General features: G+C 51.5%; 3 protein-coding genes across 7 annotated transcripts; 1 reads left to right on the plus strand and 2 right to left on the minus strand.

Annotated features, from left to right (window-relative positions):
• Positions 1 to 236: 236 nt before the first annotated feature.
• Polr2h (RNA polymerase II subunit H) lies at positions 237 to 5,621 on the minus strand. Of its 4 annotated transcripts, none has more exons than XM_028783379.1 (5): positions 5,347 to 5,621; positions 3,557 to 3,640; positions 3,380 to 3,473; positions 2,116 to 2,199; positions 237 to 592 (listed from the first exon to the last, which is right to left on the minus strand). In XM_028783379.1, the coding sequence occupies exons 2-5, from the start codon at positions 3,603 to 3,605 to the stop codon at positions 475 to 477; spliced, it is 345 nt and encodes a 114-aa protein (XP_028639212.1). In that variant the 5' UTR covers positions 3,606 to 3,640; positions 5,347 to 5,621; the 3' UTR covers positions 237 to 474. The 4 variants fall into 4 exon arrangements, with proteins under 4 accessions (XP_028639212.1, XP_028639210.1, XP_028639213.1 ...); XM_028783377.1 differs by lacking the exon at positions 5,347 to 5,621 and adding an exon at positions 4,422 to 4,628; XM_028783380.1 differs by lacking the exon at positions 5,347 to 5,621 and adding an exon at positions 4,417 to 4,441.
• Positions 5,622 to 5,769: 148 nt separating this feature from the next.
• Positions 5,770 to 19,462, plus strand: Clcn2 (chloride voltage-gated channel 2). 2 transcript variants are annotated; one of them, XM_028783374.1, is made up of 24 exons: positions 5,770 to 6,512; positions 8,620 to 8,776; positions 8,934 to 9,065; positions 9,388 to 9,516; positions 9,599 to 9,732; positions 9,837 to 9,914; positions 9,996 to 10,074; positions 10,196 to 10,321; positions 10,406 to 10,490; positions 10,590 to 10,691; positions 11,739 to 11,823; positions 11,953 to 12,108; positions 12,428 to 12,497; positions 12,732 to 12,842; positions 13,125 to 13,338; positions 13,662 to 13,795; positions 13,969 to 14,141; positions 14,242 to 14,356; positions 14,520 to 14,593; positions 14,805 to 14,864; positions 14,979 to 15,017; positions 15,170 to 15,274; positions 18,783 to 18,869; positions 18,994 to 19,462. In XM_028783374.1, the coding sequence occupies exons 1-24, from the start codon at positions 6,426 to 6,428 to the stop codon at positions 19,186 to 19,188; spliced, it is 2,727 nt and encodes a 908-aa protein (XP_028639207.1). In that variant the 5' UTR covers positions 5,770 to 6,425; the 3' UTR covers positions 19,189 to 19,462. The 2 variants fall into 2 exon arrangements, with proteins under 2 accessions (XP_028639207.1, XP_028639208.1); XM_028783375.1 differs by lacking the exon at positions 14,805 to 14,864 and having other exon boundaries at positions 6,426 to 6,512; positions 18,994 to 19,453.
• Fam131a (family with sequence similarity 131 member A) lies at positions 19,385 to 26,261 on the minus strand. The gene is made up of 6 exons (XM_028783376.1): positions 26,147 to 26,261; positions 25,444 to 25,586; positions 23,061 to 23,154; positions 22,627 to 22,809; positions 22,323 to 22,439; positions 19,385 to 20,992 (listed from the first exon to the last, which is right to left on the minus strand). Exons 1-6 carry the CDS (start codon positions 26,232 to 26,234, stop codon positions 20,532 to 20,534), a joined length of 1,086 nt encoding a protein of 361 aa, XP_028639209.1. The 5' UTR covers positions 26,235 to 26,261; the 3' UTR covers positions 19,385 to 20,531.

Consider the following 26,261-nt stretch of genomic DNA (forward strand, 5'->3'; position numbering starts at 1 on the left):
GAAAGAAAGAAAGAAAGAAAGAAAGAAAGAAAGAAAGAAAGACATTAATTAATTTAGAACACAGAGGGTTTTAAAACTCAGATTTTCACACACCAGGTGAGATGCAATCCCAGAAACTCAGGGGGTGGTGGCAGGAAGATCAAGTTCAAGGCCAGTATGGGCCAGCAAAACAAAACAAATAAACAAACAAACAAAAAAAAACCTTGGATCCCCCAACCCCCAATGATGGAGAAAAGTCTGAAAAAGTAAACTTTAATAAAAAAATCATATACAACTTCAGGTTCATGCTGAGCTCTCCCACACAGCCTTTTACAGACAAGTCAGTTTCCCACTTGAGTTCAGACAAACTGAAGATGTACCCACAGTGGACAGAGCTCCGTCCCTTTTACAGGCGAACACAGACAGCTTCTACACAGGCTTGAACAACGCCCATGACATGAGTGCCTAAGCGGCAAGTCTGCTTTCTCACAAAGTTCAGAACGCCAGCTTCTTCATCAGCAGATAAACTCGGGAGTCCACCTCAAATCCATGTAGGTTGTTGGCATCCCCCTGCAGCCTCATGAGCAGGCCACCATAGGACACATATGCGGAGCTGAAATAGAAGGCCCTGTCCTGAGTCTGAGCTCTACAGCAGCTGCTTTCCAGCAGGTCTCCATCCATCTTTTAAAGGCACTCTCCACGTATTCTGTCATTGGGAACCCAAAGATTAGGACAGAACTGAAAGCAGTCATGTGTAACACAGTGTGCTTTACTCTAGTGGAGGAAGAAACACTGCTAAGCCCAGAACCAGGAGACATTCAAATGAAGGTATCACTATTCACTGCACTGTTACACAGCTATTGGACTGTTTAGGTAGGAGCTGGAGAGATGGCTCAGCCTTAAGAAAAGCCTAAGCTTTTCTTACAGAATGCAGAAGACCTAGGTTCACTTCCCAGAACCACATGGCATCTCACAATCACTAGAATTCCACTTCCAGGGGATCCAATGCCCTCTTCTGACCTTGGTGGACTCATGCCTGCACGTGATACACATACACACACAAATAATACATTTTTGAAAATGCTAAGGAGCCAAGAGGATGGCTCATGTCTTTAATCCCAGCAGCGGGAGGCAATCAAGCAGCTCTCCTAAGTCCAACAGCAGCCTGGGTCAGTTCCATCCAGGCTACACAGAGAGACCCTGTCTCAAAAAACAAAAGTTGGGCAGAGTTTCCAACTAAAAAGGGCAATTATGTTTAAAGGAAGAAGAAAACACTGTAAAGGATCTTTAAGGGAAAAATAAACACAGAAAAAAAAAAAAGAAAAAAGTTACACAAACTTTTTTTTGTTTGTTTCTGTTTTTGAAAAAACAGGGTCTCACTATGTAGCCCTGGCTGGCTTGGAACTCACAGAAATCCACCTGCCTCTGTCTCAAATGCTGAGATTAAAGGTACTTACCACCACACCAGCTATTCAAACTTTATATCTAAAAGATTCCCTAGGTGACTTTTGTTCTTTTTTTTTTTTTTTTTTTGGTTTGGTTTGGTTTTTCGAGACAGGGATTCTCTTTGTAGCCCTGGCTGTCCTGGAGCTCACTCTGTAGACCAGGCTAGCCTCAAACTCTCGAACTCAGAAATCCACCTGCCTCTGCCTCCCAAGTGCTCGGATTAAAGGCGTGCGCCACCACTGCCAAGCTTGTTCTTTTTCTCATTATTTCTCTGCTTCATGTTTCTGACAACCATACTGTTTTAACATCATTTTAAAGAAAAGGTTAAAAAAAAAAATCAGACAGGGAAAACAAGGTTCCAAGGATTGGGATACAGAGAAACAACATTTATATAAGTAAAAGCCAACAAAAAAGACCCAATTATCATGAATACTGCATGTGGTTCTCCAGGAAGATGCTCTGCTGTCCCTCACAAAGCAAGATCACCAGCATCTCCTTGGACTCCATGGTCTTGAAATCCTGACAATGGGTGATATTAAGTGACCCACATTCAGATTGGAAACTGTTCCCAAGACAAATTCTTCCAACCTAGGTTTGGAATGCTAGAAAATAAAAAGGCCAACACAGAAGTAGAAGTATGGCCGGTCCTCAGAACAGGGAGGGAGGATTTTCCTAGACAGTGTTACTTACAGACGTGTGGCTGCTTCAGTGGATGTCTCGTCCCCTTCGATCTTGTAAACTTTCCCATACATTACATACTCAAACTGGTCAGCCCTACAAACAACAGCCAGGTTACTCTTCATAGTAATAGTGTAAGGGAACTTTAAAAATGGAGACTGATAAGAAGCACGATAGAAGTGGGAACTTCCTTAGCTCCCACAGAAACTCTGTGAGCTAGACATGAACATCTATATTTTACTGATAAGGAAACAGAAGGCTGAGAAGTAAAAACTTAAGAGTGATTCGTGGCTTTTTAGCCCTTGAGACAGGTCTCTCTATGTAGTCCTGGTTATCTTAACTGGCTACATGACCAGGCTGGCCTCAAACTCACAGAGACTTGTGCTTCTGTGAGTGCAGGGATTAAGGGTGTGAGCCACCAAACCTACTGATCCATAGTCTTTCTATCACACCAAGCTCCCTCACAAAATCTAAGTCACTATATAATGCTTTCCTCAGCCTTGAAAAAGCTACACTTACAACCAATGGTGGTATATAACCTTAATTCCAGCACTGAGGAGGCAGAGGAGGTAGAAGAGACTGTCAGTTCAAGGCCAGCCTGATCTACACAGACCAGGTCAACCAGGGCTACAAATAAATAAACAGTTGCACCTCGCAAGCTTACAATCACTGCTCTCAGTAATCAATGAAACTAGTCATTTGAAATTTTTTCAATTTTTTTAGACACAGGGTCTCATGTAGCCAAGGTTAGCCTCAGACTTGATGTGAAGTCAAAGATGTTCTTGAACTTGTAATCCATCTCCTGAGTCCTAGAATTACAGACAAACGCCATCCATCGCATCCAGTTCTAGTTGTCAGAATTCTAACTGTAGCAATGTCTTTAAAGTAATTCAGACTCCACTGACAACAATCATTCATCCCTAGAAATAAAGACTTTTCTATATACTTATGTTTTTTCTTTCTCTATAATATATAATATATAAAATAAAAAATATACTTTCCATTCATTATATTCTCATAGTTACTTATATGTAGTATTAACATATATTACAACATATTACACATAGCATATTATATATCTAATATATAACATTATGTAGCTTATGTTATACATTGGTATACAATATGCATAGTATATATATCTTATATGCAAAATATCAAATTTCTATAATATGTAATTATACATAATATATGTATACTATCCATAATCTAAAATCTGCATATATTTTCTATACATTGTATTCTTATCTTAGTCACTTGTTTACTACTACTTCACCTGGAAGGCCTGTCATCTGTGGGGTTGTATTCACCATCATCCAAGGTACCATCTTCATACAAAGTACTAGCTATAACCAACCGGAACTTGTCACCTGAATAGAGCAGCAACATCAGAGTAAAGGAGTGGACACCAAAGACCAAAATCCTCTTGCCATTGCCTGTTTTCAATACTTACCTAAGTCTACAGGGTAAATCTGAATGTTTACATCTAAGATGAGGTCCATCTTGAAAGACTCACTCTCACAGTGCAGACGGGATACTGGGGAAGAGTGACAGACATAATTACAAAGCCTCACCCACCAGCCTCGAACAACTGCAATCAGAATCAGATTCTCAAGAAGGAAAAAGGTAGTAACCTCAGCTTGTGACAGGGTCCCAAGAAAGAGGCAAAGCTCCTTTGGCAGTAGCTAGTCTCCAGGCTCTAAACATGCCTGGATGATTTACACTAAAGTCTCATTTATGCAGAGACTTCCTCTTCCTGGTAGGAGACACTGTGCTGAGGGAATCTGCAGGACGTATTGAGAACTGACATCTGTCTTAAAACATTTGCCTCCAGGCAAAGTGACACCAACAAGAAACAACTTCCGGATCGTTGGGAAAATAAATACACCAACCAGTCAGCTGAATGAAATTCAGGGAGCCTAGAAAAGAGCTAACAGTTCTTAGGCCAATACAAAATTATGGGTTAGGAAGGCAGGCAGGTAAATTGCTGCAAGACCCCAGGTAACAAAATAGTAAGGCACCATCTACTTTTTATAAGAATAAAGTTCAGTGTGCGAGCTAGGCGCACGGTAGAGCACGTAATAACTGTGTAGGGACTTAGGAAGGTTCCCAGGAGTATACCAGCACCATGGCTAAGGGCCACTCAGGCACCACGCACCGCAAATATAATAGAAAAAGCTGTCTCAAGTTTCTCATTCACGAAAAAAACAAAAAACAAAAAACTGTTTCCTGAGGGAGGTACCGAGAGAGCAGGGCGGACCACCTGGGATGGGTGGGCATGTTGGCCTCTTCCCTCATACCGCCCCTACACACCTCACCTCGGTCAAATTTCTTGCCTTCTGGGTCAATGTCTTTCACATCGAAAATATCCTCGAACAGGATGCCCGCCATCGTGAAGGGCACGAGAGCTGCAGAGGCGCTGAGCGCGCGGCCACCACTGGGAATTCGCGCACCCCCTCACGTGGAGAAAAGAAGACTGGGCAGAGTACCGCCCCAAAAGCCACAACCAAGCAGAGGGCGCATGCGCACAGGCTACAGTAACGCAGCCACTTCCGCTACCTCCCTCTCGGGGCTTCTTCACTTCCGCCGGGAAGAGCCACCTAGGAGCCGCTCGAGCCTTGTGGGCGCGTCTCAAAGCTCGGTGACTCCGCCCAAGGCGGGGACAGATCAAGTCCCACCTCCGGCGGGTACCGCGCAGCGCCGGGCTCTACTGCGCCCTCTTGAGAGCGTGGATCCCGAAGCGTGGAAAGCTTGGGGGCCTAACCCAGACAGGAACCTTGATCCTTGGCCCAGGGAAGCCCGGCCCTAGCCCTTCCCTGCAGTCCGCGTGCCGGCCGAGGGCACAGTCCGTGCTGCAGGCAGGTGGAGCAGAACCCCGCCCGCAGAGCACCGGCCCTCCAGGACCTAAGTGCCCAGCCCCTCAGACTGTCACCAAAGTCAGACTGTCCGAGCTGGCTCGGACCAGCTAGACATCACCCGAGCCGGGTGCGTCCGGTTTGGGAATTTGCCACGTCACTCTGGGGGACAGGAAAGCTCGCATTGTGCCCTCCCCTGGGTCTTCACCTCCTCGCCACTCCCGTCTTCCCTTGGCCCTGCTTGGCACTAGCCTCACACTGATCCCCTAGAGCACTGCCAACTGAACTTGGTACTGCCTGTCACTCCACTATACCACCCTCTTCTGGACACTGAAGTGCGCTTTCAGCCGACATTGGCCTTTGAGTGGGAGGCGACAGCTCGCAATACCTTCTTTCTAGGTGCTACCTTCGCGCATTACAGCCCCTGTACTGGGCACCCTGTTTCCTGAATGAATCTTCATTCTGGTACTATTCTTTCTCCACAGATTTCTGGACAGTGTCCTCTCCAGTGGCTCCAACCTCACACTGTCCATCCTCTTTGTGCCCTCGCCATCTTCTTCTGGTCCCTCCAAGGACCCTGAAAGACAATGTGGAGCCTCAGTAGGCCGTTTTCTCAGGGCGTCCGTCAGCAGCTACACAAATTCCCCCTTAAGCAGTGCCTGGGAGGAGCGACCTCTGCTCCCCCACACACCCGCCTCCCAGGAGCGGCCTCCCCCGCACCAATAGCTCCCTTCCCTCGGGCCTCACCCCTTCCCGTCCCCTCCCACCTCCACCTCCGCCCCTCTTTCCAGCCCAGCCATTCCAGGTGCACCTTCCAGGGGGGAACCCGGAGGAAAGGAAGGAGAACGGGGGAAAGGGAGGCGACGAGGGAGCGGGCTCTCAGGCATCTTCCCAGAGGCGTCAGAGTCGCCTGAAAGTGCGAGGCAGGGGCTGCCTCTGTCCGATCTGGCCTAGAGAGCGCGAATTAGCTTTTTTCTGTAGCCCCCTACCCTAGTCCAAGAGTCCCCACATCTCCAGCCCCTCTCGCACAACGCTGCCGCGGCAGGAGAGCCCGTCCCTTCCACGTGCCAGCAGACCCGCCCCCGCCCGGCCCCGCACCCTCGCGGGGCTGGGTCACTCCCCGGCCTCGGTGGTGAAGGGGGCGCGAGATCCTGTTGCAAGCGCCCCCTGCCGCCTCTCCGGAGACCCGGAGGCGGCCCCAATGCAGACCCCGGCCAGGCCGGGACGCCCCTGCAGATGGGCCGGGGCGGAGCAGCGAGCAGGGCACCGCCCTCGGCCCGCCCGCCGAGGAGGGGACGCTAGCGGGAGGCTGATCCCGCGGCGCGCGCCCCGGGACCCGTCGCACTCTGCACTCGGCCGCCGGGGCTGAGGGGACGGGACGGGTGCGGGCGCGGGCTCAGCGGGCCGGGAGCTGAGTCAAGGCCGGAGCCCGAGAAGCAAAGGGAGGCAAGAGGACAGTGCACCGAGATGGCGGCCGCAACGGCCGCGGCGGCAGCGGCGGCGGCGGCGGGGGAAGGGATGGAGCCTCGAGCGCTGCAGTACGAGCAGACCCTGGTAAGTGAAACCCAAGGGTTGCGCTACGGTACTACTGCTGCAGGTTGCCCTGGAAAGTGTGAGGACAGGCGGCCTACCCTAACCTGGCCTGAGCCTTCCTCAGCTGTGGAAACTGAGGTTCGGGGTGTTGGAAAGCTGCTTGCTGGTTTCTGGCTGAGACTGGTGGCCTGCAGAGGACAGTGACACCAGGTACTTGGCCCAGGTGTCCTTCCCCTTACCCCTTTCTGCATACTCTTTTTGGCTTTTCTTCTTCACTTAGCACTCGAGCCCAAGTTACAGAACTCCGGTGCTCTTTCTGAGCACCAGCTATACTATGGAACTTTCTCCACATGTCTGTCTACCTTCAACACCCTCCCTGGGGCCCTTCTATGTACATAGTACTAAGCTGAGCATAAAGGGGTAGGCAAGCGATCAAACCAAACCCAACCCTTGCCTTTAACGGCTCCAAGACCAGCATTGACAAGAACTCTTCAGTCGACCCTGCTGGGAAAAGTGACTTAGGGCAGATGCAGTAAGCAAGAATGGGTGTGAGAACTCAAACCTTTGTTCCAGCTGGATCTAGCCAGGTACCCCACCACCACCACCCACGCCCATGAAGTGTCCCTTGATCTCATAAGAAGCAGGGGTCCTGAGCTTTGAGATGACTCATGGCCACCATTGCTGAGAAGCCGTTCACCCTCGTGTCACTAAGGTGGGGGAGACCAAGCCCTACATAGAGAAATTGGCCTTATGGCCCCTTTTTTTTTATCAGCTTAGGCTGGAATTTGCCCGGGAGGGTGGCAGGGAGGAACCTCTGTAGGAGAAGGCCGGGGCTGTAACTGAGTCAGAGAGGTGCCCAATTACGGGAGACTGTGTGAAACAGGATAACTGGGCGAGGTGGTAGCTATGAGAATACAGTGCTGATAGTGGAGGCAAGCCCTTTTGTTGGATATGGCCGATATCCTGGCCATCCACAGGTCAAGGAGAGAGGCATTTGGCCATGGAAGCCAGGCACCTAACCTCTGAATGCTAGCTCTCTCTCTCTTTTGCACCAGCAGCTGCTCCATCTCCTTGTGTCTGTGGAAGGAGTTCTCAGGGTCAAGCTCCCAGCTCTGGCCTCTCCCACTTCCCCTCCTACCCTTTTGTCTTGCCCTCACCTCCTCCCACCTGCTGTTTCTCTGTACACTCTTCCTCCTCCCTGCTCTGGACACTTTGTGTTGCTTTTCCTTGACTCTCCTTTCTGCCTTTTCTCTGAAGTTCCTCTTCTCCCTTTCTTCTGTGTCTCACCCTGTGTCTCTATCTTTCCCCCCCCCCCCCCAACCCCAACCCCAACAGGAGCCCTTTGTGTCCTGAAGCTCCGCGGGTGGCAGCCAGAATCTACTCCTCCCCACCCCCCAGCACACGCCCAGCTTGGCAGGTCCAGCCATAACACACTCCCTTCCCACCAGCCTGGTATCCACAGCCTCGGGGGGACCCTCGGACCTGTCACTGGCCCCAAGTGCAGTTCCAGAGTAGGACTGAGGCCACCCAGCACTGCCTACCCACCCAAAGAGGCTTTCCATTTCAGCTGGGCTGACAGGCTAATGGGGGTTTGGGAGTGGAGAATGAGGACAAGGGGATTAGGGTGGGTGGGAAGGGTGCAGCTGAATTGGTCACAAGCCAAAGGCCCAGCAGGAACGTGATAAGGATTGGGGCTGGGACCTCCTAGGCCCAGCTCTGCTGCCCTCAGCCCCACCAGGCTCTTCCTCTGCACATATGCCCTTGACCACCCCTCATTCTCTGACCTTCCCTCCCCCCGCTTTCAGACTGCCTTAGGTTTTTCCATCTTTTCCCTCCTCTGGACCCTTCCCTCCTGCTCCACCCTGACTTGCTAGAAGAGGACCGATTATTCTGCCACCCCCAGAGTTGTGTCCCTGTACCTTGTCTGTCCCCATCACTCTGGCCAGGACAGCCCCCGCAGTCTGCAATGTGCATTGTTCCCACACTCTGAGCCTGAGTATAGACTGGATTCAAGATGGGGTATACAGTGTGGGAGCTGAGCAAGGGGCGGGGTCAACGCCCAGGAACTCTATTCAGTCTCCCCACCTCGGCCACCCAGGCTCATGCCATGTTCTGTCCCCTGCTCCAGATGTACGGCCGGTACACGCAGGAACTCGGGGCCTTTGCCAAAGAGGAAGCTGCTCGGATCCGCCTGGGAGGGCCTGAGCCCTGGAAGGGGTCCCCGTCTGCCCGGGCTACCCCAGAACTCCTAGAATATGGACAGAGTCGATGTGCCAGATGTCGCAGTAAGAGCCAGATTGGGGCAGGGACCCGGATGTTCTATATTGAGGGAGACAAAGACCATTAGAGCTGCCCATGGGGGATGGGGAGAAACAGGGTACGGAGTAGGAACACTTTGGGACCAGCTTCTTTATGGATGGATCGTCCCTTCCTTGCTTCCAGTTTGTTCTGTACGCTGCCACAAGTTCCTAGTGTCCAGGGTTGGTGAAGACTGGATCTTCCTGGTCCTGTTGGGGCTCCTCATGGCATTGGTCAGTTGGGCCATGGACTATGCCATCGCTGTCTGTCTACAGGGTGAGGGCAAAGGCTGGGGAGGGCCAACCTGTTTCCTGCATGCCACAGTTGTTTAGGTAACTTGGCTACCGGCCACTTTCTCTGGCCAGCCTAACTGCCCATCTCCAGGCAATAATGACTGCCACTTGCACAGGCCACACCTTCCTACCTTCCCTCGACAACTGTTTTATCTGTGACGGGCTTTGTCCCAGTGAATGCCTTGGAGAGCCTTCCCTTCCCTCTGTCCGGCTCTGTACACTTGTCTTATCATGGTGTCCCAGTGGCAGGCAAGGCGCGGGTGTATGTGCACTGGAAGTCCAGCAAGCTTGTCTTTTGCCCACAGCTCAGCAATGGATGTCCCGGGGCTTAAACACCAACATCTTACTCCAGTACCTGGCTTGGGTTACCTACCCTGTCGTCCTCATCACTTTCTCTGCCGGATTCACCCAGATCCTGGCCCCACAGGCTGTTGGTAGGACAGGAGAAGCTGGGGGAGGCTCAAGCTTCCCGAATGGCGTATATCAGATGACTCTCCTGGGCCTGTATCTTTGCAGGGTCTGGCATCCCTGAGATGAAAACCATCCTTCGGGGAGTGGTGCTGAAAGAATACCTCACCCTCAAGACCTTTGTAGCTAAGGTCATTGGGCTAACCTGTGCCCTGGGCAGTGGGATGCCCCTTGGCAAAGAGGTAATTGTAGGTTGGGGAATGAAGGAGTCCCTCCCATTGGAAGAAAAGGCCAGGCGAAGGTCCAGAAAGTCCCGTCTCTACTCACTACCAACCCCTACCTCCAGGGACCCTTTGTGCACATTGCCAGCATGTGTGCTGCCCTTCTCAGCAAGTTCCTCTCCCTCTTTGGGGGTATCTATGAGGTAAGGGGAAAGCCCTAAGATCTGGGGGAGGGGAAGGGGGCTGCTGAGTCCAACCTGACACTGCGTCTCCACCCTTGCCAGAATGAATCCCGGAACACAGAGATGCTAGCTGCCGCATGCGCAGTAGGAGTGGGCTGCTGCTTTGCCGCACCAATTGGAGGTAGGCAGGGCTCCAGTCAGCACAGCACAGCCCTACATCTGGCCTCTCTCCTCTCTTCCCCTGGAAGTTAAGTCCATAGGTCAAAGCCTGGCCTCAGGGCGATGTCCTCTGCCCCCTGCAGGGGTCCTATTCAGCATTGAGGTCACGTCCACCTTCTTCGCTGTTAGGAACTACTGGCGGGGCTTCTTTGCGGCCACCTTCAGTGCCTTCATCTTCCGGGTCTTGGCAGTGTGGAACCGTGATGAAGGTGGGAATCTTAGGGGTGGGGGATCTAAGGTTATTTAAATGGGACACAAGTTAGACCTGCCCTCCTACTTCTTCCCCCCTTTAGAAACCATCACAGCTCTCTTCAAAACTCGGTTCCGACTTGACTTCCCCTTTGACCTGCAGGAGCTGCCAGCCTTTGCTGTCATTGGGTAAGGAACTAAGGGGAGGGTGTAGGTCAGGAAGGAGATTTAAAAGGCATGTACTTCTTTCTCATGGAAACTCTACCCCTGGACTTCTTTCTTCTCTAGTATTGCTAGTGGCTTCGGGGGAGCCCTGTTTGTCTACCTGAACCGGAAGATTGTCCAGGTGATGCGGAAGCAAAAAACCATCAACCGCTTTCTCATGAGGAAGTATGTTGGCCACAGACTCTCCTCCACGCTGTTCTGGGTTGTATAAGGACCATAAGGGAAGAGAGGGAGGCACTGAGGGTCTGAAGTAGAGGCCCAGTCAAAATCAGGCCCTTCAGCAAGGTGGGGTACCACAGGCCCATGATTTCAGCACTGCAGAGGCTGAAGCAGGAGTATTGTAGCAAATTCTAAGCCATCTGTGGCTACAGTGTGATGCTGTGTCTCTCTCAAATGAAAACATAAAGGCTGCTAAGCTTGGAAGATCTGGTGTCTTCAGGCTGATGCTGTGAAACCAGTGTTTACTTCTGAACCATAGGCAGTGGCTGGGCACTTGGGATACAAGACCAAGGTTTTCTCCGGCTTTCAAGCCTGGTCAAGATAGCAGATAGTGTTTGTACCTCAGTTTGCCCCATGACTGGTGTGAATGGATGGTTATCTCCAGACCATTGCTCTTTCCGTTAAGAGCCTGAGAACTGGGAATGTGAAGGTATTTGAGACATGAGAGCTGTTCCCTACAGGACTTCTGCTCGACTTTATGCATGATCCTGGCTGGCCTGGAACTCTCTATGTAGCCCAGGCTGGCCCTGAACTCAGAGATCTACCCACCTCTGCCTCCCAGTTTGAGGGACAAAGGCTCAAGTACTGCACCCAGGTTACACTGCTGTCCTTCAAGTCACCACAGAGGGGCAAATAGTGGCAGAGGCATCTTTCACTCAGATAGATGAAAAGCCCTCAGATCACTTGCCCTTCAGCTGGGGCTTCTGAGAGCAGAGGTGGTCACAGCTCAGACTTGTCCAAGAAAGGGGTAGGTATGTGTTTGCTGCTGCTGCTGCCTCCTATGGGGTTAGGGAAGGACCCCTCTGCCCCCAGTTCTTATAATCCAGTTCACCATCACCCTTGGAGCTAAACACACTAAAAAGGACCTACTCCAGGCTTTGTGCTTTGCTGTGTAAGCCAAGGCTCTGCTTTGATCTAAGTCCTAAGGTAAGTAAGGGCTCCTGGCCTATGGGGAGTGTCGCTTGTCTGATGCCGTGACCCCTCTATCTCTAGACGGCTGCTCTTCCCAGCACTGGTGACTCTGCTCATCTCCACCCTGACCTTCCCCCCTGGCTTTGGACAGTTCATGGCCGGACAGGTAGCCCCTATCAGACTTGTGGCACACATACCCTGCCCCTTCCCCCACAGCATGACTGGGATCCCTTTTTCCCATTCACTCCTTCCTGGAGTCCTGTGCCCCAAACCTGAAGCACTGTGTTCACTGTAGCTCTCGCAGAAAGAGACCCTAGTCACTCTGTTTGACAACCGGACATGGGTCCGCCAGGGCCTAGTAGAGGATCTGGAACTACCCAGCACGTCACAGGCTTGGAGCCCACCTCGTGCCAATGTCTTCCTTACTCTGGTCATCTTCATCCTCATGAAGGTGAGGCTCCTTCCACAGCTGTATACCACTAATGTTTACCAGGCTGCTGAATGCAGGTGCTCGCCCAAGCACTTACCATGGATCAGAATAGTATGAGAAGGGGACTCCTGTCCCTGTTCGTAAAGATGGTGAGTCAAAAGACAAGTAACTGCCAAAACACCTGGTCATGTGAGGATTTGAACCCAAGCCATGTAGTTCTAGAGTCCTCTCTTTCTCTTCTTCACCTCTGGGGATTCAGGCTGTCTGGGAAGACTGTGCCTGATAGGTGAGAAAGGTCTGCTTCCCTGAGGCCTCTGTTTTGTACCCATCCTGCCTACAGTTCTGGATGTCTGCACTGGCTACCACCATCCCAGTGCCCTGTGGGGCCTTCATGCCTGTCTTTGTCATTGGTGAGTCTGCACATACCTGCCTCCCAGCCTGCACCCTTCCTACCCTCTGGCTATGGCTTGTAGAGTCCTTCTCTGCCCAGGAGTAGGTTTTGACCCAACTCTAGCCTGAACCCCAACTCCCATAGAACTGCCCCTTTACTAAATGACCCACTGGCCCCTCCCCCACCCCTCTGACCCTCTCTCTTCCTAGTGTTCCCCCACTACCTCTTTCTCTTCCTAAAACCCTCCCTGAAGGAGCAGCGTTTGGGCGGCTGGTGGGCGAAAGCATGGCCGCCTGGTTCCCGGATGGGATTCACACAGATAGCAGTACCTACCGAATTGTACCTGGAGGCTATGCCGTGGTTGGTGAGCACCCAGTTCTATTTGCTTTGTGGTGCTGGGGATCAAACCCAGGGTATCGCATATGCTAGGTGTGTATGTACACTCCCAGCGGTGTCCCCAGTCCATACTTACCTACATTTGGAGACCCTGGCCCAGCCAGACTGTGGGGCTCTGGTGCCCCCTGCTGGCGGGCCCAAGTACTGTATGGGACCACCCTGAGGGTATCCCAGAGACCCTTGCTCTGGGAAAGGGAAAGGATCCTGAGGAACTGAGCATCCTTAGGAGACTGAGCATGGCTGTTCCCAGGGGCGGCTGCGCTTGCAGGAGCAGTGACACACACAGTGTCCACAGCAGTGATTGTCTTCGAGCTCACGGGCCAGATTGCTCACATTCTGCCTGTCATGATTGCTGTCATCCTGGCTAACGCCGTTGCCCAGAGCCTGCAGCCCTCCCTCTATGACAGTATCATCCGCATCAAGAAGCTGCCCTACCTGCCTGAGCTGGGCTGGGGCCGCCACCAGTATGAAGGGCCCAGTGCAAAGAGGGTGGGAGTGAGGGGTAGGCCTCCCAGGACCCTTCAGCCCCACCTCCAGCAAGCCCCCTTACCAGTAAGGCTGAGATCCTAGCTCTTTTGCTCTGTGTTACAGCTGCCCTCACCCTGGGCGGTCTGTAGTTGGCCTCAACTGACCCAACCCAAGAAGAGGTTGGAGAACGCTAACTGCCCCTGGGCCCTCCACTCCTGTCCCCTCTGGTCCTCCAGCCTTCCTTGTGACACTGGGTGGTGGTAGCTCTGGGCCAGTCTTCCATGCTGAGCACACACTGAATCCCCAGTTTTATGTCCAGGCAGTACCGGGTACGGGTAGAGGACATCATGGTACGGGATGTCCCCCATGTAGCCCTCAGCTGCACTTTCCGGGACCTGCGGTTGGCACTGCACAGAACCAAGGGCCGTATGTTGGCCCTAGTGGAGTCCCCTGGTAAGGCCAAGAGGGATCCCAGGTGTTACGGGCATCGGGAGGGATCAGGGAACCCAGAATGAGGCTTTTCCTTAGGTATGCACGTCTGTCCGGGGCGCCAGCTTGGGTGTAGGACGCAAGTAGGAGGAGGCTCACACTCCCAGCTCCTGAGTCCCTTCCCTTGCTCTGTCCAGAGTCCATGATCCTGCTGGGTTCCATCGAACGCTCACAGGTGGTAGCACTTCTTGGGGCACAGCTGAGCCCAGCACGCAGGCGGCAGCACATGCAAAAGCTAAGAAAAGCCCAGATGTCTCCACCATCAGATCAGGAGAGCCCCCCTAGCTCTGAGACATCCATCCGCTTCCAGGTGAGGACAAAACACTCCATCCCCACACAATCCTAAAGTGTCGGCTTGTAGCTTTGTAGGGCCTGAACCATGGTCTCTCAGCCCCTTCCTGTCTATGCAGGTGAACACAGAGGACTCGGGCTTCCCTGGGGCTCATGGGCAGACTCACAAGCCCCTGAAGCCTGCTCTGAAGAGAGGGCCCAGCAACACCACAAGCCTACAGGAAGGTACCACAGGTGAGCCATTTCTCCTCTACCTCAGACAGAGCCTGAGCCACACTGCAGCTGGATGAGGCTACCCAGGTAGACAGGGAAGAGAAGTTGGAAAAGGCTCTCCCCTTGCCTTCTGCACCTTACCCCTATCCATCTTGCCCCTCTGGACCTTGGGTTTGGAACATAGGCAACATGGAATTAGCAGGCATTGCCCTCAGAAGCCTTTTCTGTGGCAGTCCACCTCTGGAGGCAACGTCAGAAGTGAGTAGCCCAGATTCTCCCCTCTCCTGCCTGCCTAGCTCCCTTTCTGATCCTCCCAGTTAACCCTACAGTGACTCTTCCACTCTGACTGCTTCCTGCTGTCCTGTCAGCTCTGCCCTGCCCTGCAGTGTGCCCTGTCCTGGGCTCCATCCCGTCCTTACGTCCCCTCTCCCTATAACCTCACCTCCTCTCTGCTTTGGCTCTGACAAAGTTGGAAAAGTCGGAATCCTGTGACAAGCGCAAGCTGAAGCGGGTCCGAATCTCCCTTGCGGTACGTGTGACCCTCCCCCTGCAGTTCAGAAGCCCCAGGCAGGGAGGGCTGGGGCCTAGGTGGGACAAACCTCCCAGAGCCAGGAGTACATCTACCTTCCTGTCTTCCTCCTAGAGTGACTCAGACCTGGAAGGGGAGATGAGTCCTGAGGAGGTAAGATGCCATTTGAGTCTAGAATGGTTCTTCTGAGTGTGTTATCATCTTGGCTAACTAATGGACTAATGGGAAGAACCACAGGGAGGAAGGCTGGAGGTGAGAGTGGAGGTCGGGTTCCCTCTCCCTAATCCTCAGTCTCTTCTCCTCAGATCTTAGAGTGGGAAGAACAGCAACTAGATGAGCCAGTCAACTTCAGTGACTGCAAAATCGACCCCGCCCCCTTCCAGCTAGTGGAGCGGACTTCTTTGCACAAGGTAGGACAGGGTAGGGATCTGATAGTCCTACCTACCTCTGGGCTCAGAAAGAGTAGGAGAGTACACTCGATGCTGCTTATAAAACATACTGCTTTCGGCCATGAAGTCTGTAAGCCCAGACTCCCTAGCCTTGTCCTACTCCTGGTGGAGCCAGGCATCATTTTCCTCTGCTCAGTTACCCCATGGAATTCTGGACCAAAGCAGCAACAAAGACACAGCTTGAGTTGGGTGGAAGCCAGAAGGCCAGGCCAGGGTCAGAGCTAGGCAGGAGACTGCCAGAACCCAACAAGGCTGAGGATACACACCCACACTGGAAAAAAAGAGGGGAGGGGTTGAAAACAGGCCAGATAAGAGAATCTAATAAACAAGCTAACAAACAGTCAAGAGGGATCAGGCCGCTGCAGTGAAGAGATGAACAAAGATGAGACACCAGTAGGGAGCTTGGAATGTCAGACCCCAGAGAGACTAGCAAGCAATTCTACGGAAAACTGGTAGATCAGGAAGGTAGCACAGCAGACAGGGCAAGAGGAATGTGTACAGATAGATGGAGACAGATGGGTACACACGTGAAGAAGGCATGGGCTCCCAAAGCTGGGGTGGCTGGCACCACTGGGAACCTGAAAGCTGCTATGTAAAGGCAGGGAATGTGAGCTGCCAGCCAAAGCCAAGGGGTATTTTAATCCCATACTTAACAGACTTAATATGTAAGCCTCCATTGGTAGGCACAGACAAGAGTGACAGGTAATGGGGTCAGTGGTCCCAAGGCTTCACCTCGGGTGGCTGGCGAAGACACAAACTGTTGCTGTAAAGTCAGCATAACAAACACATACAAGCAGAGGCATGACTGGAAGAAGACAAAAACAAAACAGCTGGGTGGTGGTAGCCCAAGTCTTTAATCCCAGGAGAGGCAGTGGGAGCTCTCTTGAGCCTGGTCTACAGAGCAATTTCAAGGACAGCCAGGGCTACACAGAGAAACCATGTCTTCAAAAACAAAACAAAAAAGAAACAAAGCAAAAACAGCAGAAGGAACTTGTAGAGACTTTCAGATAGAGACCTCTGATCAAATGAGGAGCTGCCGCACTAGGGCGGAGGAGGAGATGGGGGAGAAGGTACGACAAGCTGCATCCAGAACCTGGCCTCCCGAGACCTCAGGTCTTCCCAGTCATCAGCCATCTTCTTTTTTAGAGACAGGATCTCATATATCACAAGCAGGCCTAGAACCATGACTGCCCTGGTCTCTCAGGAGACTACAGACATGTACCATCATGCCCTGCTATGATCCCCTTGTCTGTCATACGTAACGGTTGTGATGACATGCTTTGAGCTCTTGCTAAGTGCCAGGCACTGTGCTAAGGTCTTCATGTGTGTAAGTTAGTTCTCACAGCCATGCTAGCTGATGGGTAATGTGACATTCCAATGTTGTGACTTTTTTTTCCTGAGCCAGGGTTTCTCTGTAGCCTTGGCTGTCCTGGAACTGATTCTATAGACTAGTAATGCCACTCTCACAGTCTATAAACTTCACAAATGGCCAGCCACTATAAGTAATTAGCACAGCATGAGAGAACTCAGAGATCCACCTGTCTCTGACTCCCAAATGCTGGGATTAAAGCCATGTGCCACCACCGCCTGGTGTGACATTCCAATTATTATAGAAGAGGAAATTGTAAAATAAAATTGTATAAAGAAATTAAATTGCCCAGAGTCAAACATCCAGGGAGTAGCCACCTTGGGCATGGACCCAGACACAGTCCAACCTAAAATCCTGTGGTCACGCAGTAAGAATGTCATTTGCCTGCATCAGTCTCTCAGAGCCAGCAGGCCCAAGACCCAGCTCTCCTGGCGAGGTCCTCAGAATTCTTTCAGAAGGCTCCGTTGTCCTTCTCCCTGTCAGTTCAGTTTCCCAGGCCCACATAATGTGGACCCACCCACCAATGGGCTCCCTGGTGTCCAATTAAATTAAAATGGAAAAGAACAAAGTAGATGTTTGTTATAAACTTAAACTACCACAGGAAGAGAAGAAGCCTCCAAGGAACCAGTAACAAAAGTACAAAGGATGGGAATGATAACATAAAAGATCAGAATTCTACAGATTCAATTCTCAATTAGAATCTACTTACTAAGAAAGCAGTGAGCAGTAATTCGTTTTAAGTTCAGGAGGGGCACTTTCAGAGGGCAAGAACACATGAGACTCTTAGGAACCTCACAGTAGCACGAGCTACAGTGGGAAGAGATGAGGAGGCCGAAGAGCTCAAGGTGACGAAGCAAGACTGGCTGAACCCAAATCCTCCCTTGCCTGGCTGTAGAAGTTAACAAGTAGATTAGCCATTCTGGGTTTCCCTATCTAAGTTGGAATGGCATAAACTGAGTATGATGGCTGCATGCCTGTAGTCCGACACTCAGGAGGTGGAGGATCAGATGATCAAAGGCATCCATGAGCTACATAGCAAGTTCAAGACCACCTTGATATGTGAGACCTTCCCTCCAGAAGCCTGGGAGCTAGGCACAACAGAAAGGCAAGCCCGGGCCACTCAGGTTTGGAAAGGCCCTGGAATGGCAGAGCCTAGTTGGAGAGGCAGGAAGTAAGAAAACTCATTCCATTCTCGGTCCAGAGCATAGTGAGGCAGAGCTGGGCAGAATGGCAGAAGTGGAACAGTGACGAATGTGGTGACTGCCAGCCACAAGCTATACACAGACCTATAAAAGCACATTGCCTGCCAGGTCACTATGATTGGGAATGAGAAGGAAAACAGAACTGTTTAATAGCTCCTTCAGAGAAGGTAAGGAGGATTACATGACCTTAAGCTAGGAGATCTTATAGTAAAGATGTTTCCCCCAGAGGAAGACAAGGAAAGTAAGGCTAATTTGTAGCATGTAGGATCCCTTATACAACAGGAGATTGCTAAACTACATGACAATTACAGGTATTGAAGAAACATTGACTTCAATGACTGAATTTCTAAGGTGGGTGTAGTGGCACACACCTATAATCCAGTACTTACGAGGCTGAGGCAAAAGCACCATTATAAACTAAAGGTCTGCCTGGGCTTAAGTGGGTAGGAGCCTTACCCAGTATATATGACACCCTGGCTTCAGTCCCCAGAACCACCAACACTGAGGCTTTGGTTTAAGTATGCCGGGTCTTGTCCTTCCCATAAGCTAGTATAAGAAAGTATGTAAGATAAGATTCAAGAGTCACCCCATCTTGAATCACCTGTTATGCCAGGAGGCTCGTAAATGTACCCCGAATGGTAGATAACCAATTCCAGGAAATGCCAAGAGCTGTTTTCAAGACAGCAAATGGAAACAGTTGATAACGTCTGAAGCCTGGTGGTCACATCTGACGGCTTGGGAAAGCACGATACAAGCAGCCTTGAGACAGAAACATACATTCTCAGAGCTCAGATGTCCCTCCAGCAGCCCCTCCTATCACACCCCCAGTTTGCCCTAGACCCCTTTGGCTTGTGATTCTGAGATATCAAGCCCAGTGTTTCTGCTCCCTGTTCTACAGACTCACACCATCTTCTCACTCCTGGGAGTGGACCACGCTTATGTCACCAGCATTGGCAGACTCATTGGGATTGTCACCCTAAAGGAGGTGAGGTGACAAGACCAAAGCCACTTACACTTCCTAATAGCATCAGAGCTGTCTGGCCTCCCCAAGGGGACATGCTGGGGAGGGGTCTGAGTCGGTGGCACACATCTGACTCTTACCTTTCCAGCTCCGGAAGGCCATTGAAGGCTCTGTTACAGCACAGGGTGTAAAAGTCAGGCCACCCCTTGCCAGTTTCCGGGACAGTGCCACCAGCAGCAGTGACACAGAGACCACTGAGGTGCATGCGCTCTGGGGACCAAGATCCCGCCACGGCCTCCCACGAGAGGGTACCCCCTCCGATAATGATGACAAGTGCCAGTGAATCCCTTACTGGATGGCCTGTATTCCTTCTGCAAGCAGCAGTGACCAGAAGCTGGGACCCAAGGCCACCCTAGCTGCTGGGGGATCAGCAAATGCTGGGGGATGAGGTGGAGTTCTGTGGCCCCACCCCATCTTTGAGAAAAGGGCAGAACTAAAAATGGGTTTATACTGGAGCCTCCAATGACAAGATGTATATAGAAATTTACAAAGATTTTTATATTAATTTAATAAAACAATAAATAGAATAACACCTAATTAGCCACTCATGTATAGAACACTTGTGCTGTTGGCTCATATTTTCACTTTGGATCCTCTTACCTATTGCCCAAGCCTCTGAGATTCATTCTGCAGCCGCCTGCCAACCCGTGTCCTCGTCATATCGGATCGGCCACAGGCCTCCACGGGCTGATCAGGAACACCCTGCCTGAGACAGGGCCCCTATCACTGTGGCCACAGCCTTCTTCAGCCAAGAAAAGCACTACCCTCTTTCCTCCCCCAAGGACAGCTACTCCTTCATGACTGTCCGGTCATTGGCACAAATCTGGCTACCTGGGTGGCCCCCTTGTGGTCCTCTATGAAAGGACAAGGCCCTCCCAGCTCTGTAACAAGCAGAGCCGGTCCTTCTTCCAGTTCCACCCTACTGAGACTCTGCGTGTGCCCACACAGCCTTGCCATGCTGGGGAAGGGTCAGGGTTGAGGAGAGGGAGGGAGGGGGCAAGGGCACACTCGTTCATTTCCAGTGCCTCCCAAAGAAGATCGCCTCAAAGAACAGACCAGAAACCCCCTGTCTTTAGGGGAAAAAAAGGTTTAGAGACAATGGAGGGGTGAAGCACAGCAGAACCCAGCTGGGCTAGGAGACTCTGAGGGGATGGCTCAATCTGTAGACTCCAAGAGGGCAGGAGCCAGCCCCACAGGTGGAGGTGCTTCAGTCACGCACTGCACATGGACTCGGGTAAAAAGAAAAGCACAGGAGAGGGGCACTGGGGAGGGGGGAGGGTATGTGGCCAGGCTTCCTCCATTCCCACCATCCCGGCCCAGTCACAACCCTCTCAGGTTCACATCCCAGGAGAAAATGTGGCATTTTGGATTCAAAAAACATGAACGTCACTGTCTGCCACAGCTGTAGCCATGCCCCAGGAGCCCCGGCAAACCCCAAGAGTGGAAGCAGGACATGCGCCCCTAGCCTGGCCCCTGCCTCCTCTCCAAACACTTTCATGCAAAACACACAATGGAGAAGTGAGTGCTCCCAGAAGCCCTCTAAAGCTTCAGAGCCCACATTTGGCCACAGAGGCTCTGCCCCAGGCAGCAGCCCAGGGAAACATGCCACCACTGGGCATGTCTGGGTCACTGGCCCACCTCATCCTCATCTAAGGATACCACCCCAGAAGAGGCCAAATCAGAGACTTGCTGCTGTCTTTCCCAGCTGCCTGTGGGCAGGGGGCAGAGCAGCTGGCAGTCCTTGCAAGAATCGGGCTCCTCTTCGGTAGGGGAAAGGCAGGATTCTGAGAGTGGTGAGTTGTAAAGGGAGTCCTGGGCCTCCAAAGGACCCAGGCTGCGGAAGGCACTTTCCCGGCTGGGGGGCAGTCTGGCGAGGAGCAGCTCTTCACCCAACATCTGGGAGGTCATCCTGGCTGGGGAGCCCAGTAATCCATCCTCCAGGCTACACAGACTAGAGCACAGGGTATCTGGGGACACGGTCTGTGAACAGTCGCTCTCTGGCTCCACAGAGCCCTGGCGTACAGGCCGGGAGAATCGACGACCTGTGAAGAGGTCCTGGAGGCGGGACCCCAGAGGCCCAGCCATGTCTGTGAAGGGAAGTAAAAAAAAAAAAAACAGCTTTGCTGGCCCCATTTCAGTAGGTCTATGTGGAAACCATATAATCACAGACCCCCTGAGCCCTTTTACCCTTATAGCTATGGGGAGAGGGGCTAATAGGGGAGTTAGTAGGAACTGGGTAACCTGAACAAGCCTTAATTTTTGATACCTCAGTTCTTTTCATGGTGAATTAGGAATTCTAATAATATCTACTTATAGTATTAGATCAAGAGGAGGCAAGCAATCAATGCAAGACCACTATGCACCCATGCAGGTTGCTCATTCCTCAAAGCAGTAAAGGCTAAATTGCCCTTGCTCTGACCACAAAGCAGGGGATCCTAACCACGGGGCTGTGCCCACCAGAAAAAGCCGTGCATTTTTTAAAAATTTGCTCAAAGATTATGCACAGACTTTCAATAAATGTTCAAGGTTAGCCTAGGCTCTATACTAAGTAGCCTGAGCTATAGTAAGACCCTTTCTCAAAAACAAAATAAATTAAGACCAAAAAAAAAATCACAAAATACTTATGAGTCCACCTTGGCCTTAAGCATTCAACTCAGCCCTCTCTGGACCAAGGCAGCAACTCTGTGCCTAGTTTAAATGCAGGTTTGGCCTTGAAAACCTTGTTAATTAGCCAGAGGAGTAGGAACTAGTAGGTGATCTTCAAAGGCAAAGAGTCAGGGACTGGGGGCAGGGGTCCTATGAGGCCAACCACCAGAAGCTGCAGGGAAAGCTGGCCTCTCGCAGTCCAGGGAACAGGAGATGAAAAGAGCCGAGCACAGCTGCAAGGCCCCCAGGGTCCCTTTCTGCAAGTACTGGCCCAAAGCAAGACCCGCAGGCTGGAATACAAAGATGCTGAGCTGGAGCCAGCATCCTGTGGAGTCCAGGCCCAGCATGCCTTCCTGTTTGCTTGGGATCTCTGCCCTGTGAGGTGCTGGGTACTGATCATCTGTCCAGCACAGGCAACCAAAGCCCCCTCAAAGAGGTAAGGCAAGAGTACCCCAGATTCTTCTGGAAACAAGACTGTACTATAGGGTAGGGAAGAAGCACCAAGTTCCCTGGGCTTGTTTCTTCTTCTGAGAACTGCAAGGCTCACTACACAGAGAGACCAGGCTCAGCACCTATAGAAAAGAGCTGTTCCATTTCCAAGCGCTGTTTTCCCACCTGGGAGTAGCTGGTGATCTTTGTCCTGGGATATCAAGGTCAGCCTGGATAGTCCCTTTCCTCCTGTCTGGAAGACTTAGTTGCTCTGACAGGCTCAGAGTGAATCATACCTACCAGGCAAGCTCACTCCAAGTGACAGCACTAAACGCTCCTCACCTGTGTCAATTCCTCCAGTAAAGTCCTCGTCATAAGAGTCATCAGTGGAGTCATCGCCATCTACCGAAGACCATGCCCGGAGCTTGGCTTCCGCAATAGCAAACTGCTCGGCCACTCCTATTAGAGAGACACAGCGCTCACTGACATACACAGGACTAGGGCTTGCTTTGCAGACAGATGTCCCTGAGGTCTCTGGGCAGAGAGAGGTGTATGAAGAACTCCAGCCCCAATGCCAGACCCAGTGAGATTAGAGGCAGCACTCCTATGACAAATCTATAGGGCTAATTCCCTTCCTGCTACCTACCTGCTGCAAAGCGAGCCTCTTGTTCACCCTCACTGAGGTCTGAATAGGAGGAAAAGGCTGATTCCAGAGCAGCTGGTGAGTCACTAGGCTTGCTCCAGCCCTTCCATTCGATAAGGTGGGCCACACGGCCCTGGGCCATGGCTGTGGGCTTGGTCACGTGGTCCTTCACTACCTGAGAAATACCTGGAGGTGGGAGAGAGAAGTTGGGTTGAGGGCAAAGACAAGGAAATAGCCAGTATGAAAGTAGGTGAAGAGAGTAACAAAGTTTCTCCATGTCCTTCAGGTAGGAGGAGGGAGGGCTAGGATTGATTTGCAAAAAGAAATCTCCGAAAATGCCTACAGGAAATATTCCCACAGTAATCAGTCCCACAATACATGAGGAAAAGAAGGAAGGAAGGACAAAGTGGACAGAGGAACAGACGTGGGGTATGTACCATGCAGGGACGATCTGGCCAGCGCAGCGATCTCCTGGATGGTTAGAGCTCTCCGGGACTTGGGCAGCATCGCGACTGTGTCTCCAACATTCACCTTGAGTAACACCATCAGAAGGTCAGTGAAAAAAACAACCTTCTTTCCAACATGCTCCTGCGTGAGCCAAGGCCCCATTGGTAGCTGAGAGTTGGAAGAATACTAGGATGCCATGTCATATATGCCCTGTATGTGGGATAATGGCACCGTGGCCACTGGCATGCAGAAAGGGCTAAGAAGCTGGAGTCCACAAACTATCTTCCCAGGGAGCAATGGAGACTCAGGTCCAAGAGAACAAAAGTAGAACTGAGCCTCCACTTTCTCAGCTCCCAGCAAGGAAGGAGACAAATGAAGAATTGTGGAGTGGAGCCTCTGGAGAAAGCATGGGCCTGATGGTGTGGTACATGCCTTTAATCCCAGCTCTCAGGAGGCGGAGGCAGGTGGATCTCTACAAGTTGAGGTCAGCCTAGTCTACAGAGCAAGTTCCAGGACAGCCAGGGTTATACAGAGAAACCCTGTCCTTGAAAAAGAAAAACAAAACAAAACAAAGACAGGGAAGGAAGGAAAGGAAAAGGGAGACGGTAAGGCAAACATGTTATGGTTTCCTCCTCTCCTCCATCTGTCTTTAGATATATGTCCAGCTCTTTCAAGACTGCCTGCCAGAGCCACACACTCAGCATGACCAAAGCCAAGGCAATACATTGACTTCCTCACATCTGCGTTTGTTTCCTAACTTCCTGTTTATCCATAACTATTCTCCATTTCTCAGGATCACAATCAACTCTGCCCTAGGCTTTGCCTGTACATATTTGATCCTAAAATCTACGAGGGTGCCAGGGAGTGGAGCTTAGTTGGTATAGCGCTTGCCTATCACTCAAGAAAGCACTGCTTGGTCCCTAGCACCACAGAAACCAAGCCTGTGACAACTGGCATATGATGCTAGTACCTGGGAGGTGAAGGGAGAGGATCAGAAGTTTAAGGTCATCTTTGGCTACTAGGAAATTGAGGGCAGCCTATCTCAAAATAAACATATCTCTGACAACGAAGACTCCCTCTTGTTCATGCGTGGAAGCCTTCCTTGACACTGTTCCCACCACTGCTTTCCTTAAGCCCTCCCTGGGCCCCTCCCCAGGTTAGCATAGATCATTGGTCCCTAACCTCCTGTACTTTCTCAGCCAGGAAATCTGTACATAAAACCCTTTCTGTTCTTTCACGCTCTATCACTTCCCATGGCTGGCCTTCTCATCTTTCCAGTTGTGACTGAAGTATCACTCCCTCAGAGAGGCTTTCCTACTACTCAAATAGTGGTCTGTCCTCTCACTAGAGTCTCCAACGAATCACTATATTCTACCAACGAACCATTAATGGAGCCTTCTTGCCAGGTGTAAATATTATAAACATGGTTTTCCTTCGTTGGTCTTTGCCTCTTTGAGGAATTCAGTTTTTTATAATCACTGCTGCAGCCCAGTATTTAAATAATACCTGGTAATAAGTTAATGTATGGGCCAAGTTAATAAGACAAAGTATAAAGGTAAAGCTTCCACACACACACATGTGTGTGTGTGGAAGCTTTTTTAACACCCTCCAGTCTCACGCGTGGCCCCTCCCATGCTTTGTCTTGTCTTGTACTCCGGAGGGAGCACGAGACAACAGGGTCAGAGTTAAATCCATATGGGCTCCTAACTCTATCCTGTACCTGACTTAATGCTCCTTTGATAAGCCCCAGCAAATGTTTTCCTATGAAGAATGTAACTGAGGCACACACCCCCTTCCCAGCATTACCTAATTCTCCTCCATCATGGTTGGTTCCACCTGGCACAAGCGGCCTCCACCTGCCCCTTGACCTCAGGCCCATCCTCTGTCCCTCTCCTTCAGTACCTGACTGACAGGGCCTCCAGATTGGCGCCGATAGCCTCTGGCCAGGACTGTGCGAAGGAGAACCTGGCAGGTGCTTCCTGGCCCGCTCTCCCTCCCTCCCCTCTCTTCCCCTAGCCGGGGCCATCTATGCCAGGCAACGCTCCGCGCAGCTGCAGCCCTGGCCCAGAGAAAAGGTGTATATCTCCCTGGCAACCCATCACCATGCAACAGGGTCTCCCGGGATACGGCCTGGGATGCGCTGACGTCAGCACCGAAGGCGCTAGCAAGCCAGCCCACTGGCACCACGCCGAGCAGAGCAGACCGGCGCGGGGGCGGCCTGCCGGATAGCGCCTCCGCTAGCAGGAAAAAGAGAGCCCGAAGCAGGATGGTGAAGCAGGAACGGGAAGGGTTCACACGAACCCTCAATGTGAACGCCACCCCCCCACCCCCCACCCCACCCCCCGCCAAACATGCACAGAAAAGGCGCAGCACCTCTGGCAAGTCCTGGCTGTCCACGGAAGAAGGACGCGGGGACCGGCTCCAGCCTCGGAGAGTCCGAGCAGATCCCAGGGAAGACAGAGAGAGACCTCGAGGGAGTTCGATCCACTCCACAGCCCAGGCAGGCTCCGAAGCCACTGAGGATTCGGAGGGAAAGGTGTTCATCGGCATTCCCCACATCTACCAAGACTGCCATTTTCATCGTGTTGCCGTGTCATTTTTTATTACCCCTCCCCCATCTCGCAGACAATCTGAGACCACACACGTACTCTCCTGAAACCCCCTATCACACAGCTGACTGTAGGGACCCTTTTGCGGCATTCCTTCCTCTACAACTATTTTGAACTTAAGGTGTAACCCAAACATGGGTAAATCCTGAACTCTTCTCCCAGCTTCTCAACCCCTGGAAAGTACATGAAATTTGCCCACCAACAATGCCCTCCTCTCCCACTCTCCTTCTCCCCATGATTCTTTCCTCTCACCAATCTCAACTGGTCTATCATTCTATTGTTTTCCAACAAACCCATGATTGTTCTAAGTTTCACCCTTGTAAGCCATTATCTAACCCAACCTGAGTCTCCCCCTTTCAGTGTTTCCCAATATCTAAACCAGAGTGATTTTCCTCTCCACATCTGGCGTTCCTTTCTTCTCAGTTTCCCATCTTTTCCCAGATCACATCCATGATCTCTGCTCTCACCTCTGCGACTTGTCTGACAAGTCCATCGTCCTCCAGGCCCTTCGCGCTGCCACAGAAACATTTTCCCCAGCACAGAAATCATAGGCATGCTGGCTGTGTTGATGCAGAGAACCCA

The sequence above is a fragment of the Grammomys surdaster genome, unplaced genomic scaffold (assembly GCF_004785775.1).
Source record: "Grammomys surdaster isolate TR1022 unplaced genomic scaffold, NIH_TR_1.0 1100, whole genome shotgun sequence".
NCBI classification, from domain to species: Eukaryota; Metazoa; Chordata; class Mammalia; order Rodentia; family Muridae; genus Grammomys; species Grammomys surdaster.

What these genes read in the sequence shown, in the direction of transcription:
- Polr2h (XM_028783377.1), bottom strand. Translation starts at nt 4,494, where the DNA reads ATGGCGGGCATCCTGTTCGAGGATATTTTCGATGTGAAAGACATTGAC. An exon ending in ACAGATGACAGGCCTTCCAG is followed by an intron (nt 2,200 to 3,379) that starts GTGAAGTAGTAG and finishes TGTTGTTTGTAG; the next exon opens with GGCTGACCAGTTTGAGTATG. An exon ending in ACTGAAGCAGCCACACGTCT is followed by an intron (nt 593 to 2,115) that starts GTAAGTAACACT and finishes CTTCTATTTCAG; the next exon opens with CTCCGCATATGTGTCCTATG.
- Fam131a (XM_028783376.1), bottom strand. Translation starts at nt 26,234, where the DNA reads ATGCCTATGATTTCTGTGCTGGGGAAAATGTTTCTGTGGCAGCGCGAA. An exon ending in TTGTCAGACAAGTCGCAGAG is followed by an intron (nt 25,587 to 26,146) that starts GTGAGAGCAGAG and finishes CCGAATCCTCAG; the next exon opens with TGGCTTCGGAGCCTGCCTGG. An exon ending in TACTGGAGGAATTGACACAG is followed by an intron (nt 20,993 to 22,322) that starts GTGAGGAGCGTT and finishes TTCCCTTCACAG; the next exon opens with ACATGGCTGGGCCTCTGGGG.
- Clcn2 (XM_028783374.1), top strand. Translation starts at nt 6,426, where the DNA reads ATGGCGGCCGCAACGGCCGCGGCGGCAGCGGCGGCGGCGGCGGGGGAA. An exon ending in TCGATGTGCCAGATGTCGCA is followed by an intron (nt 8,777 to 8,933) that starts GTAAGAGCCAGA and finishes CCTTGCTTCCAG; the next exon opens with TTTGTTCTGTACGCTGCCAC. An exon ending in CCTGGCCCCACAGGCTGTTG is followed by an intron (nt 9,517 to 9,598) that starts GTAGGACAGGAG and finishes GTATCTTTGCAG; the next exon opens with GGTCTGGCATCCCTGAGATG.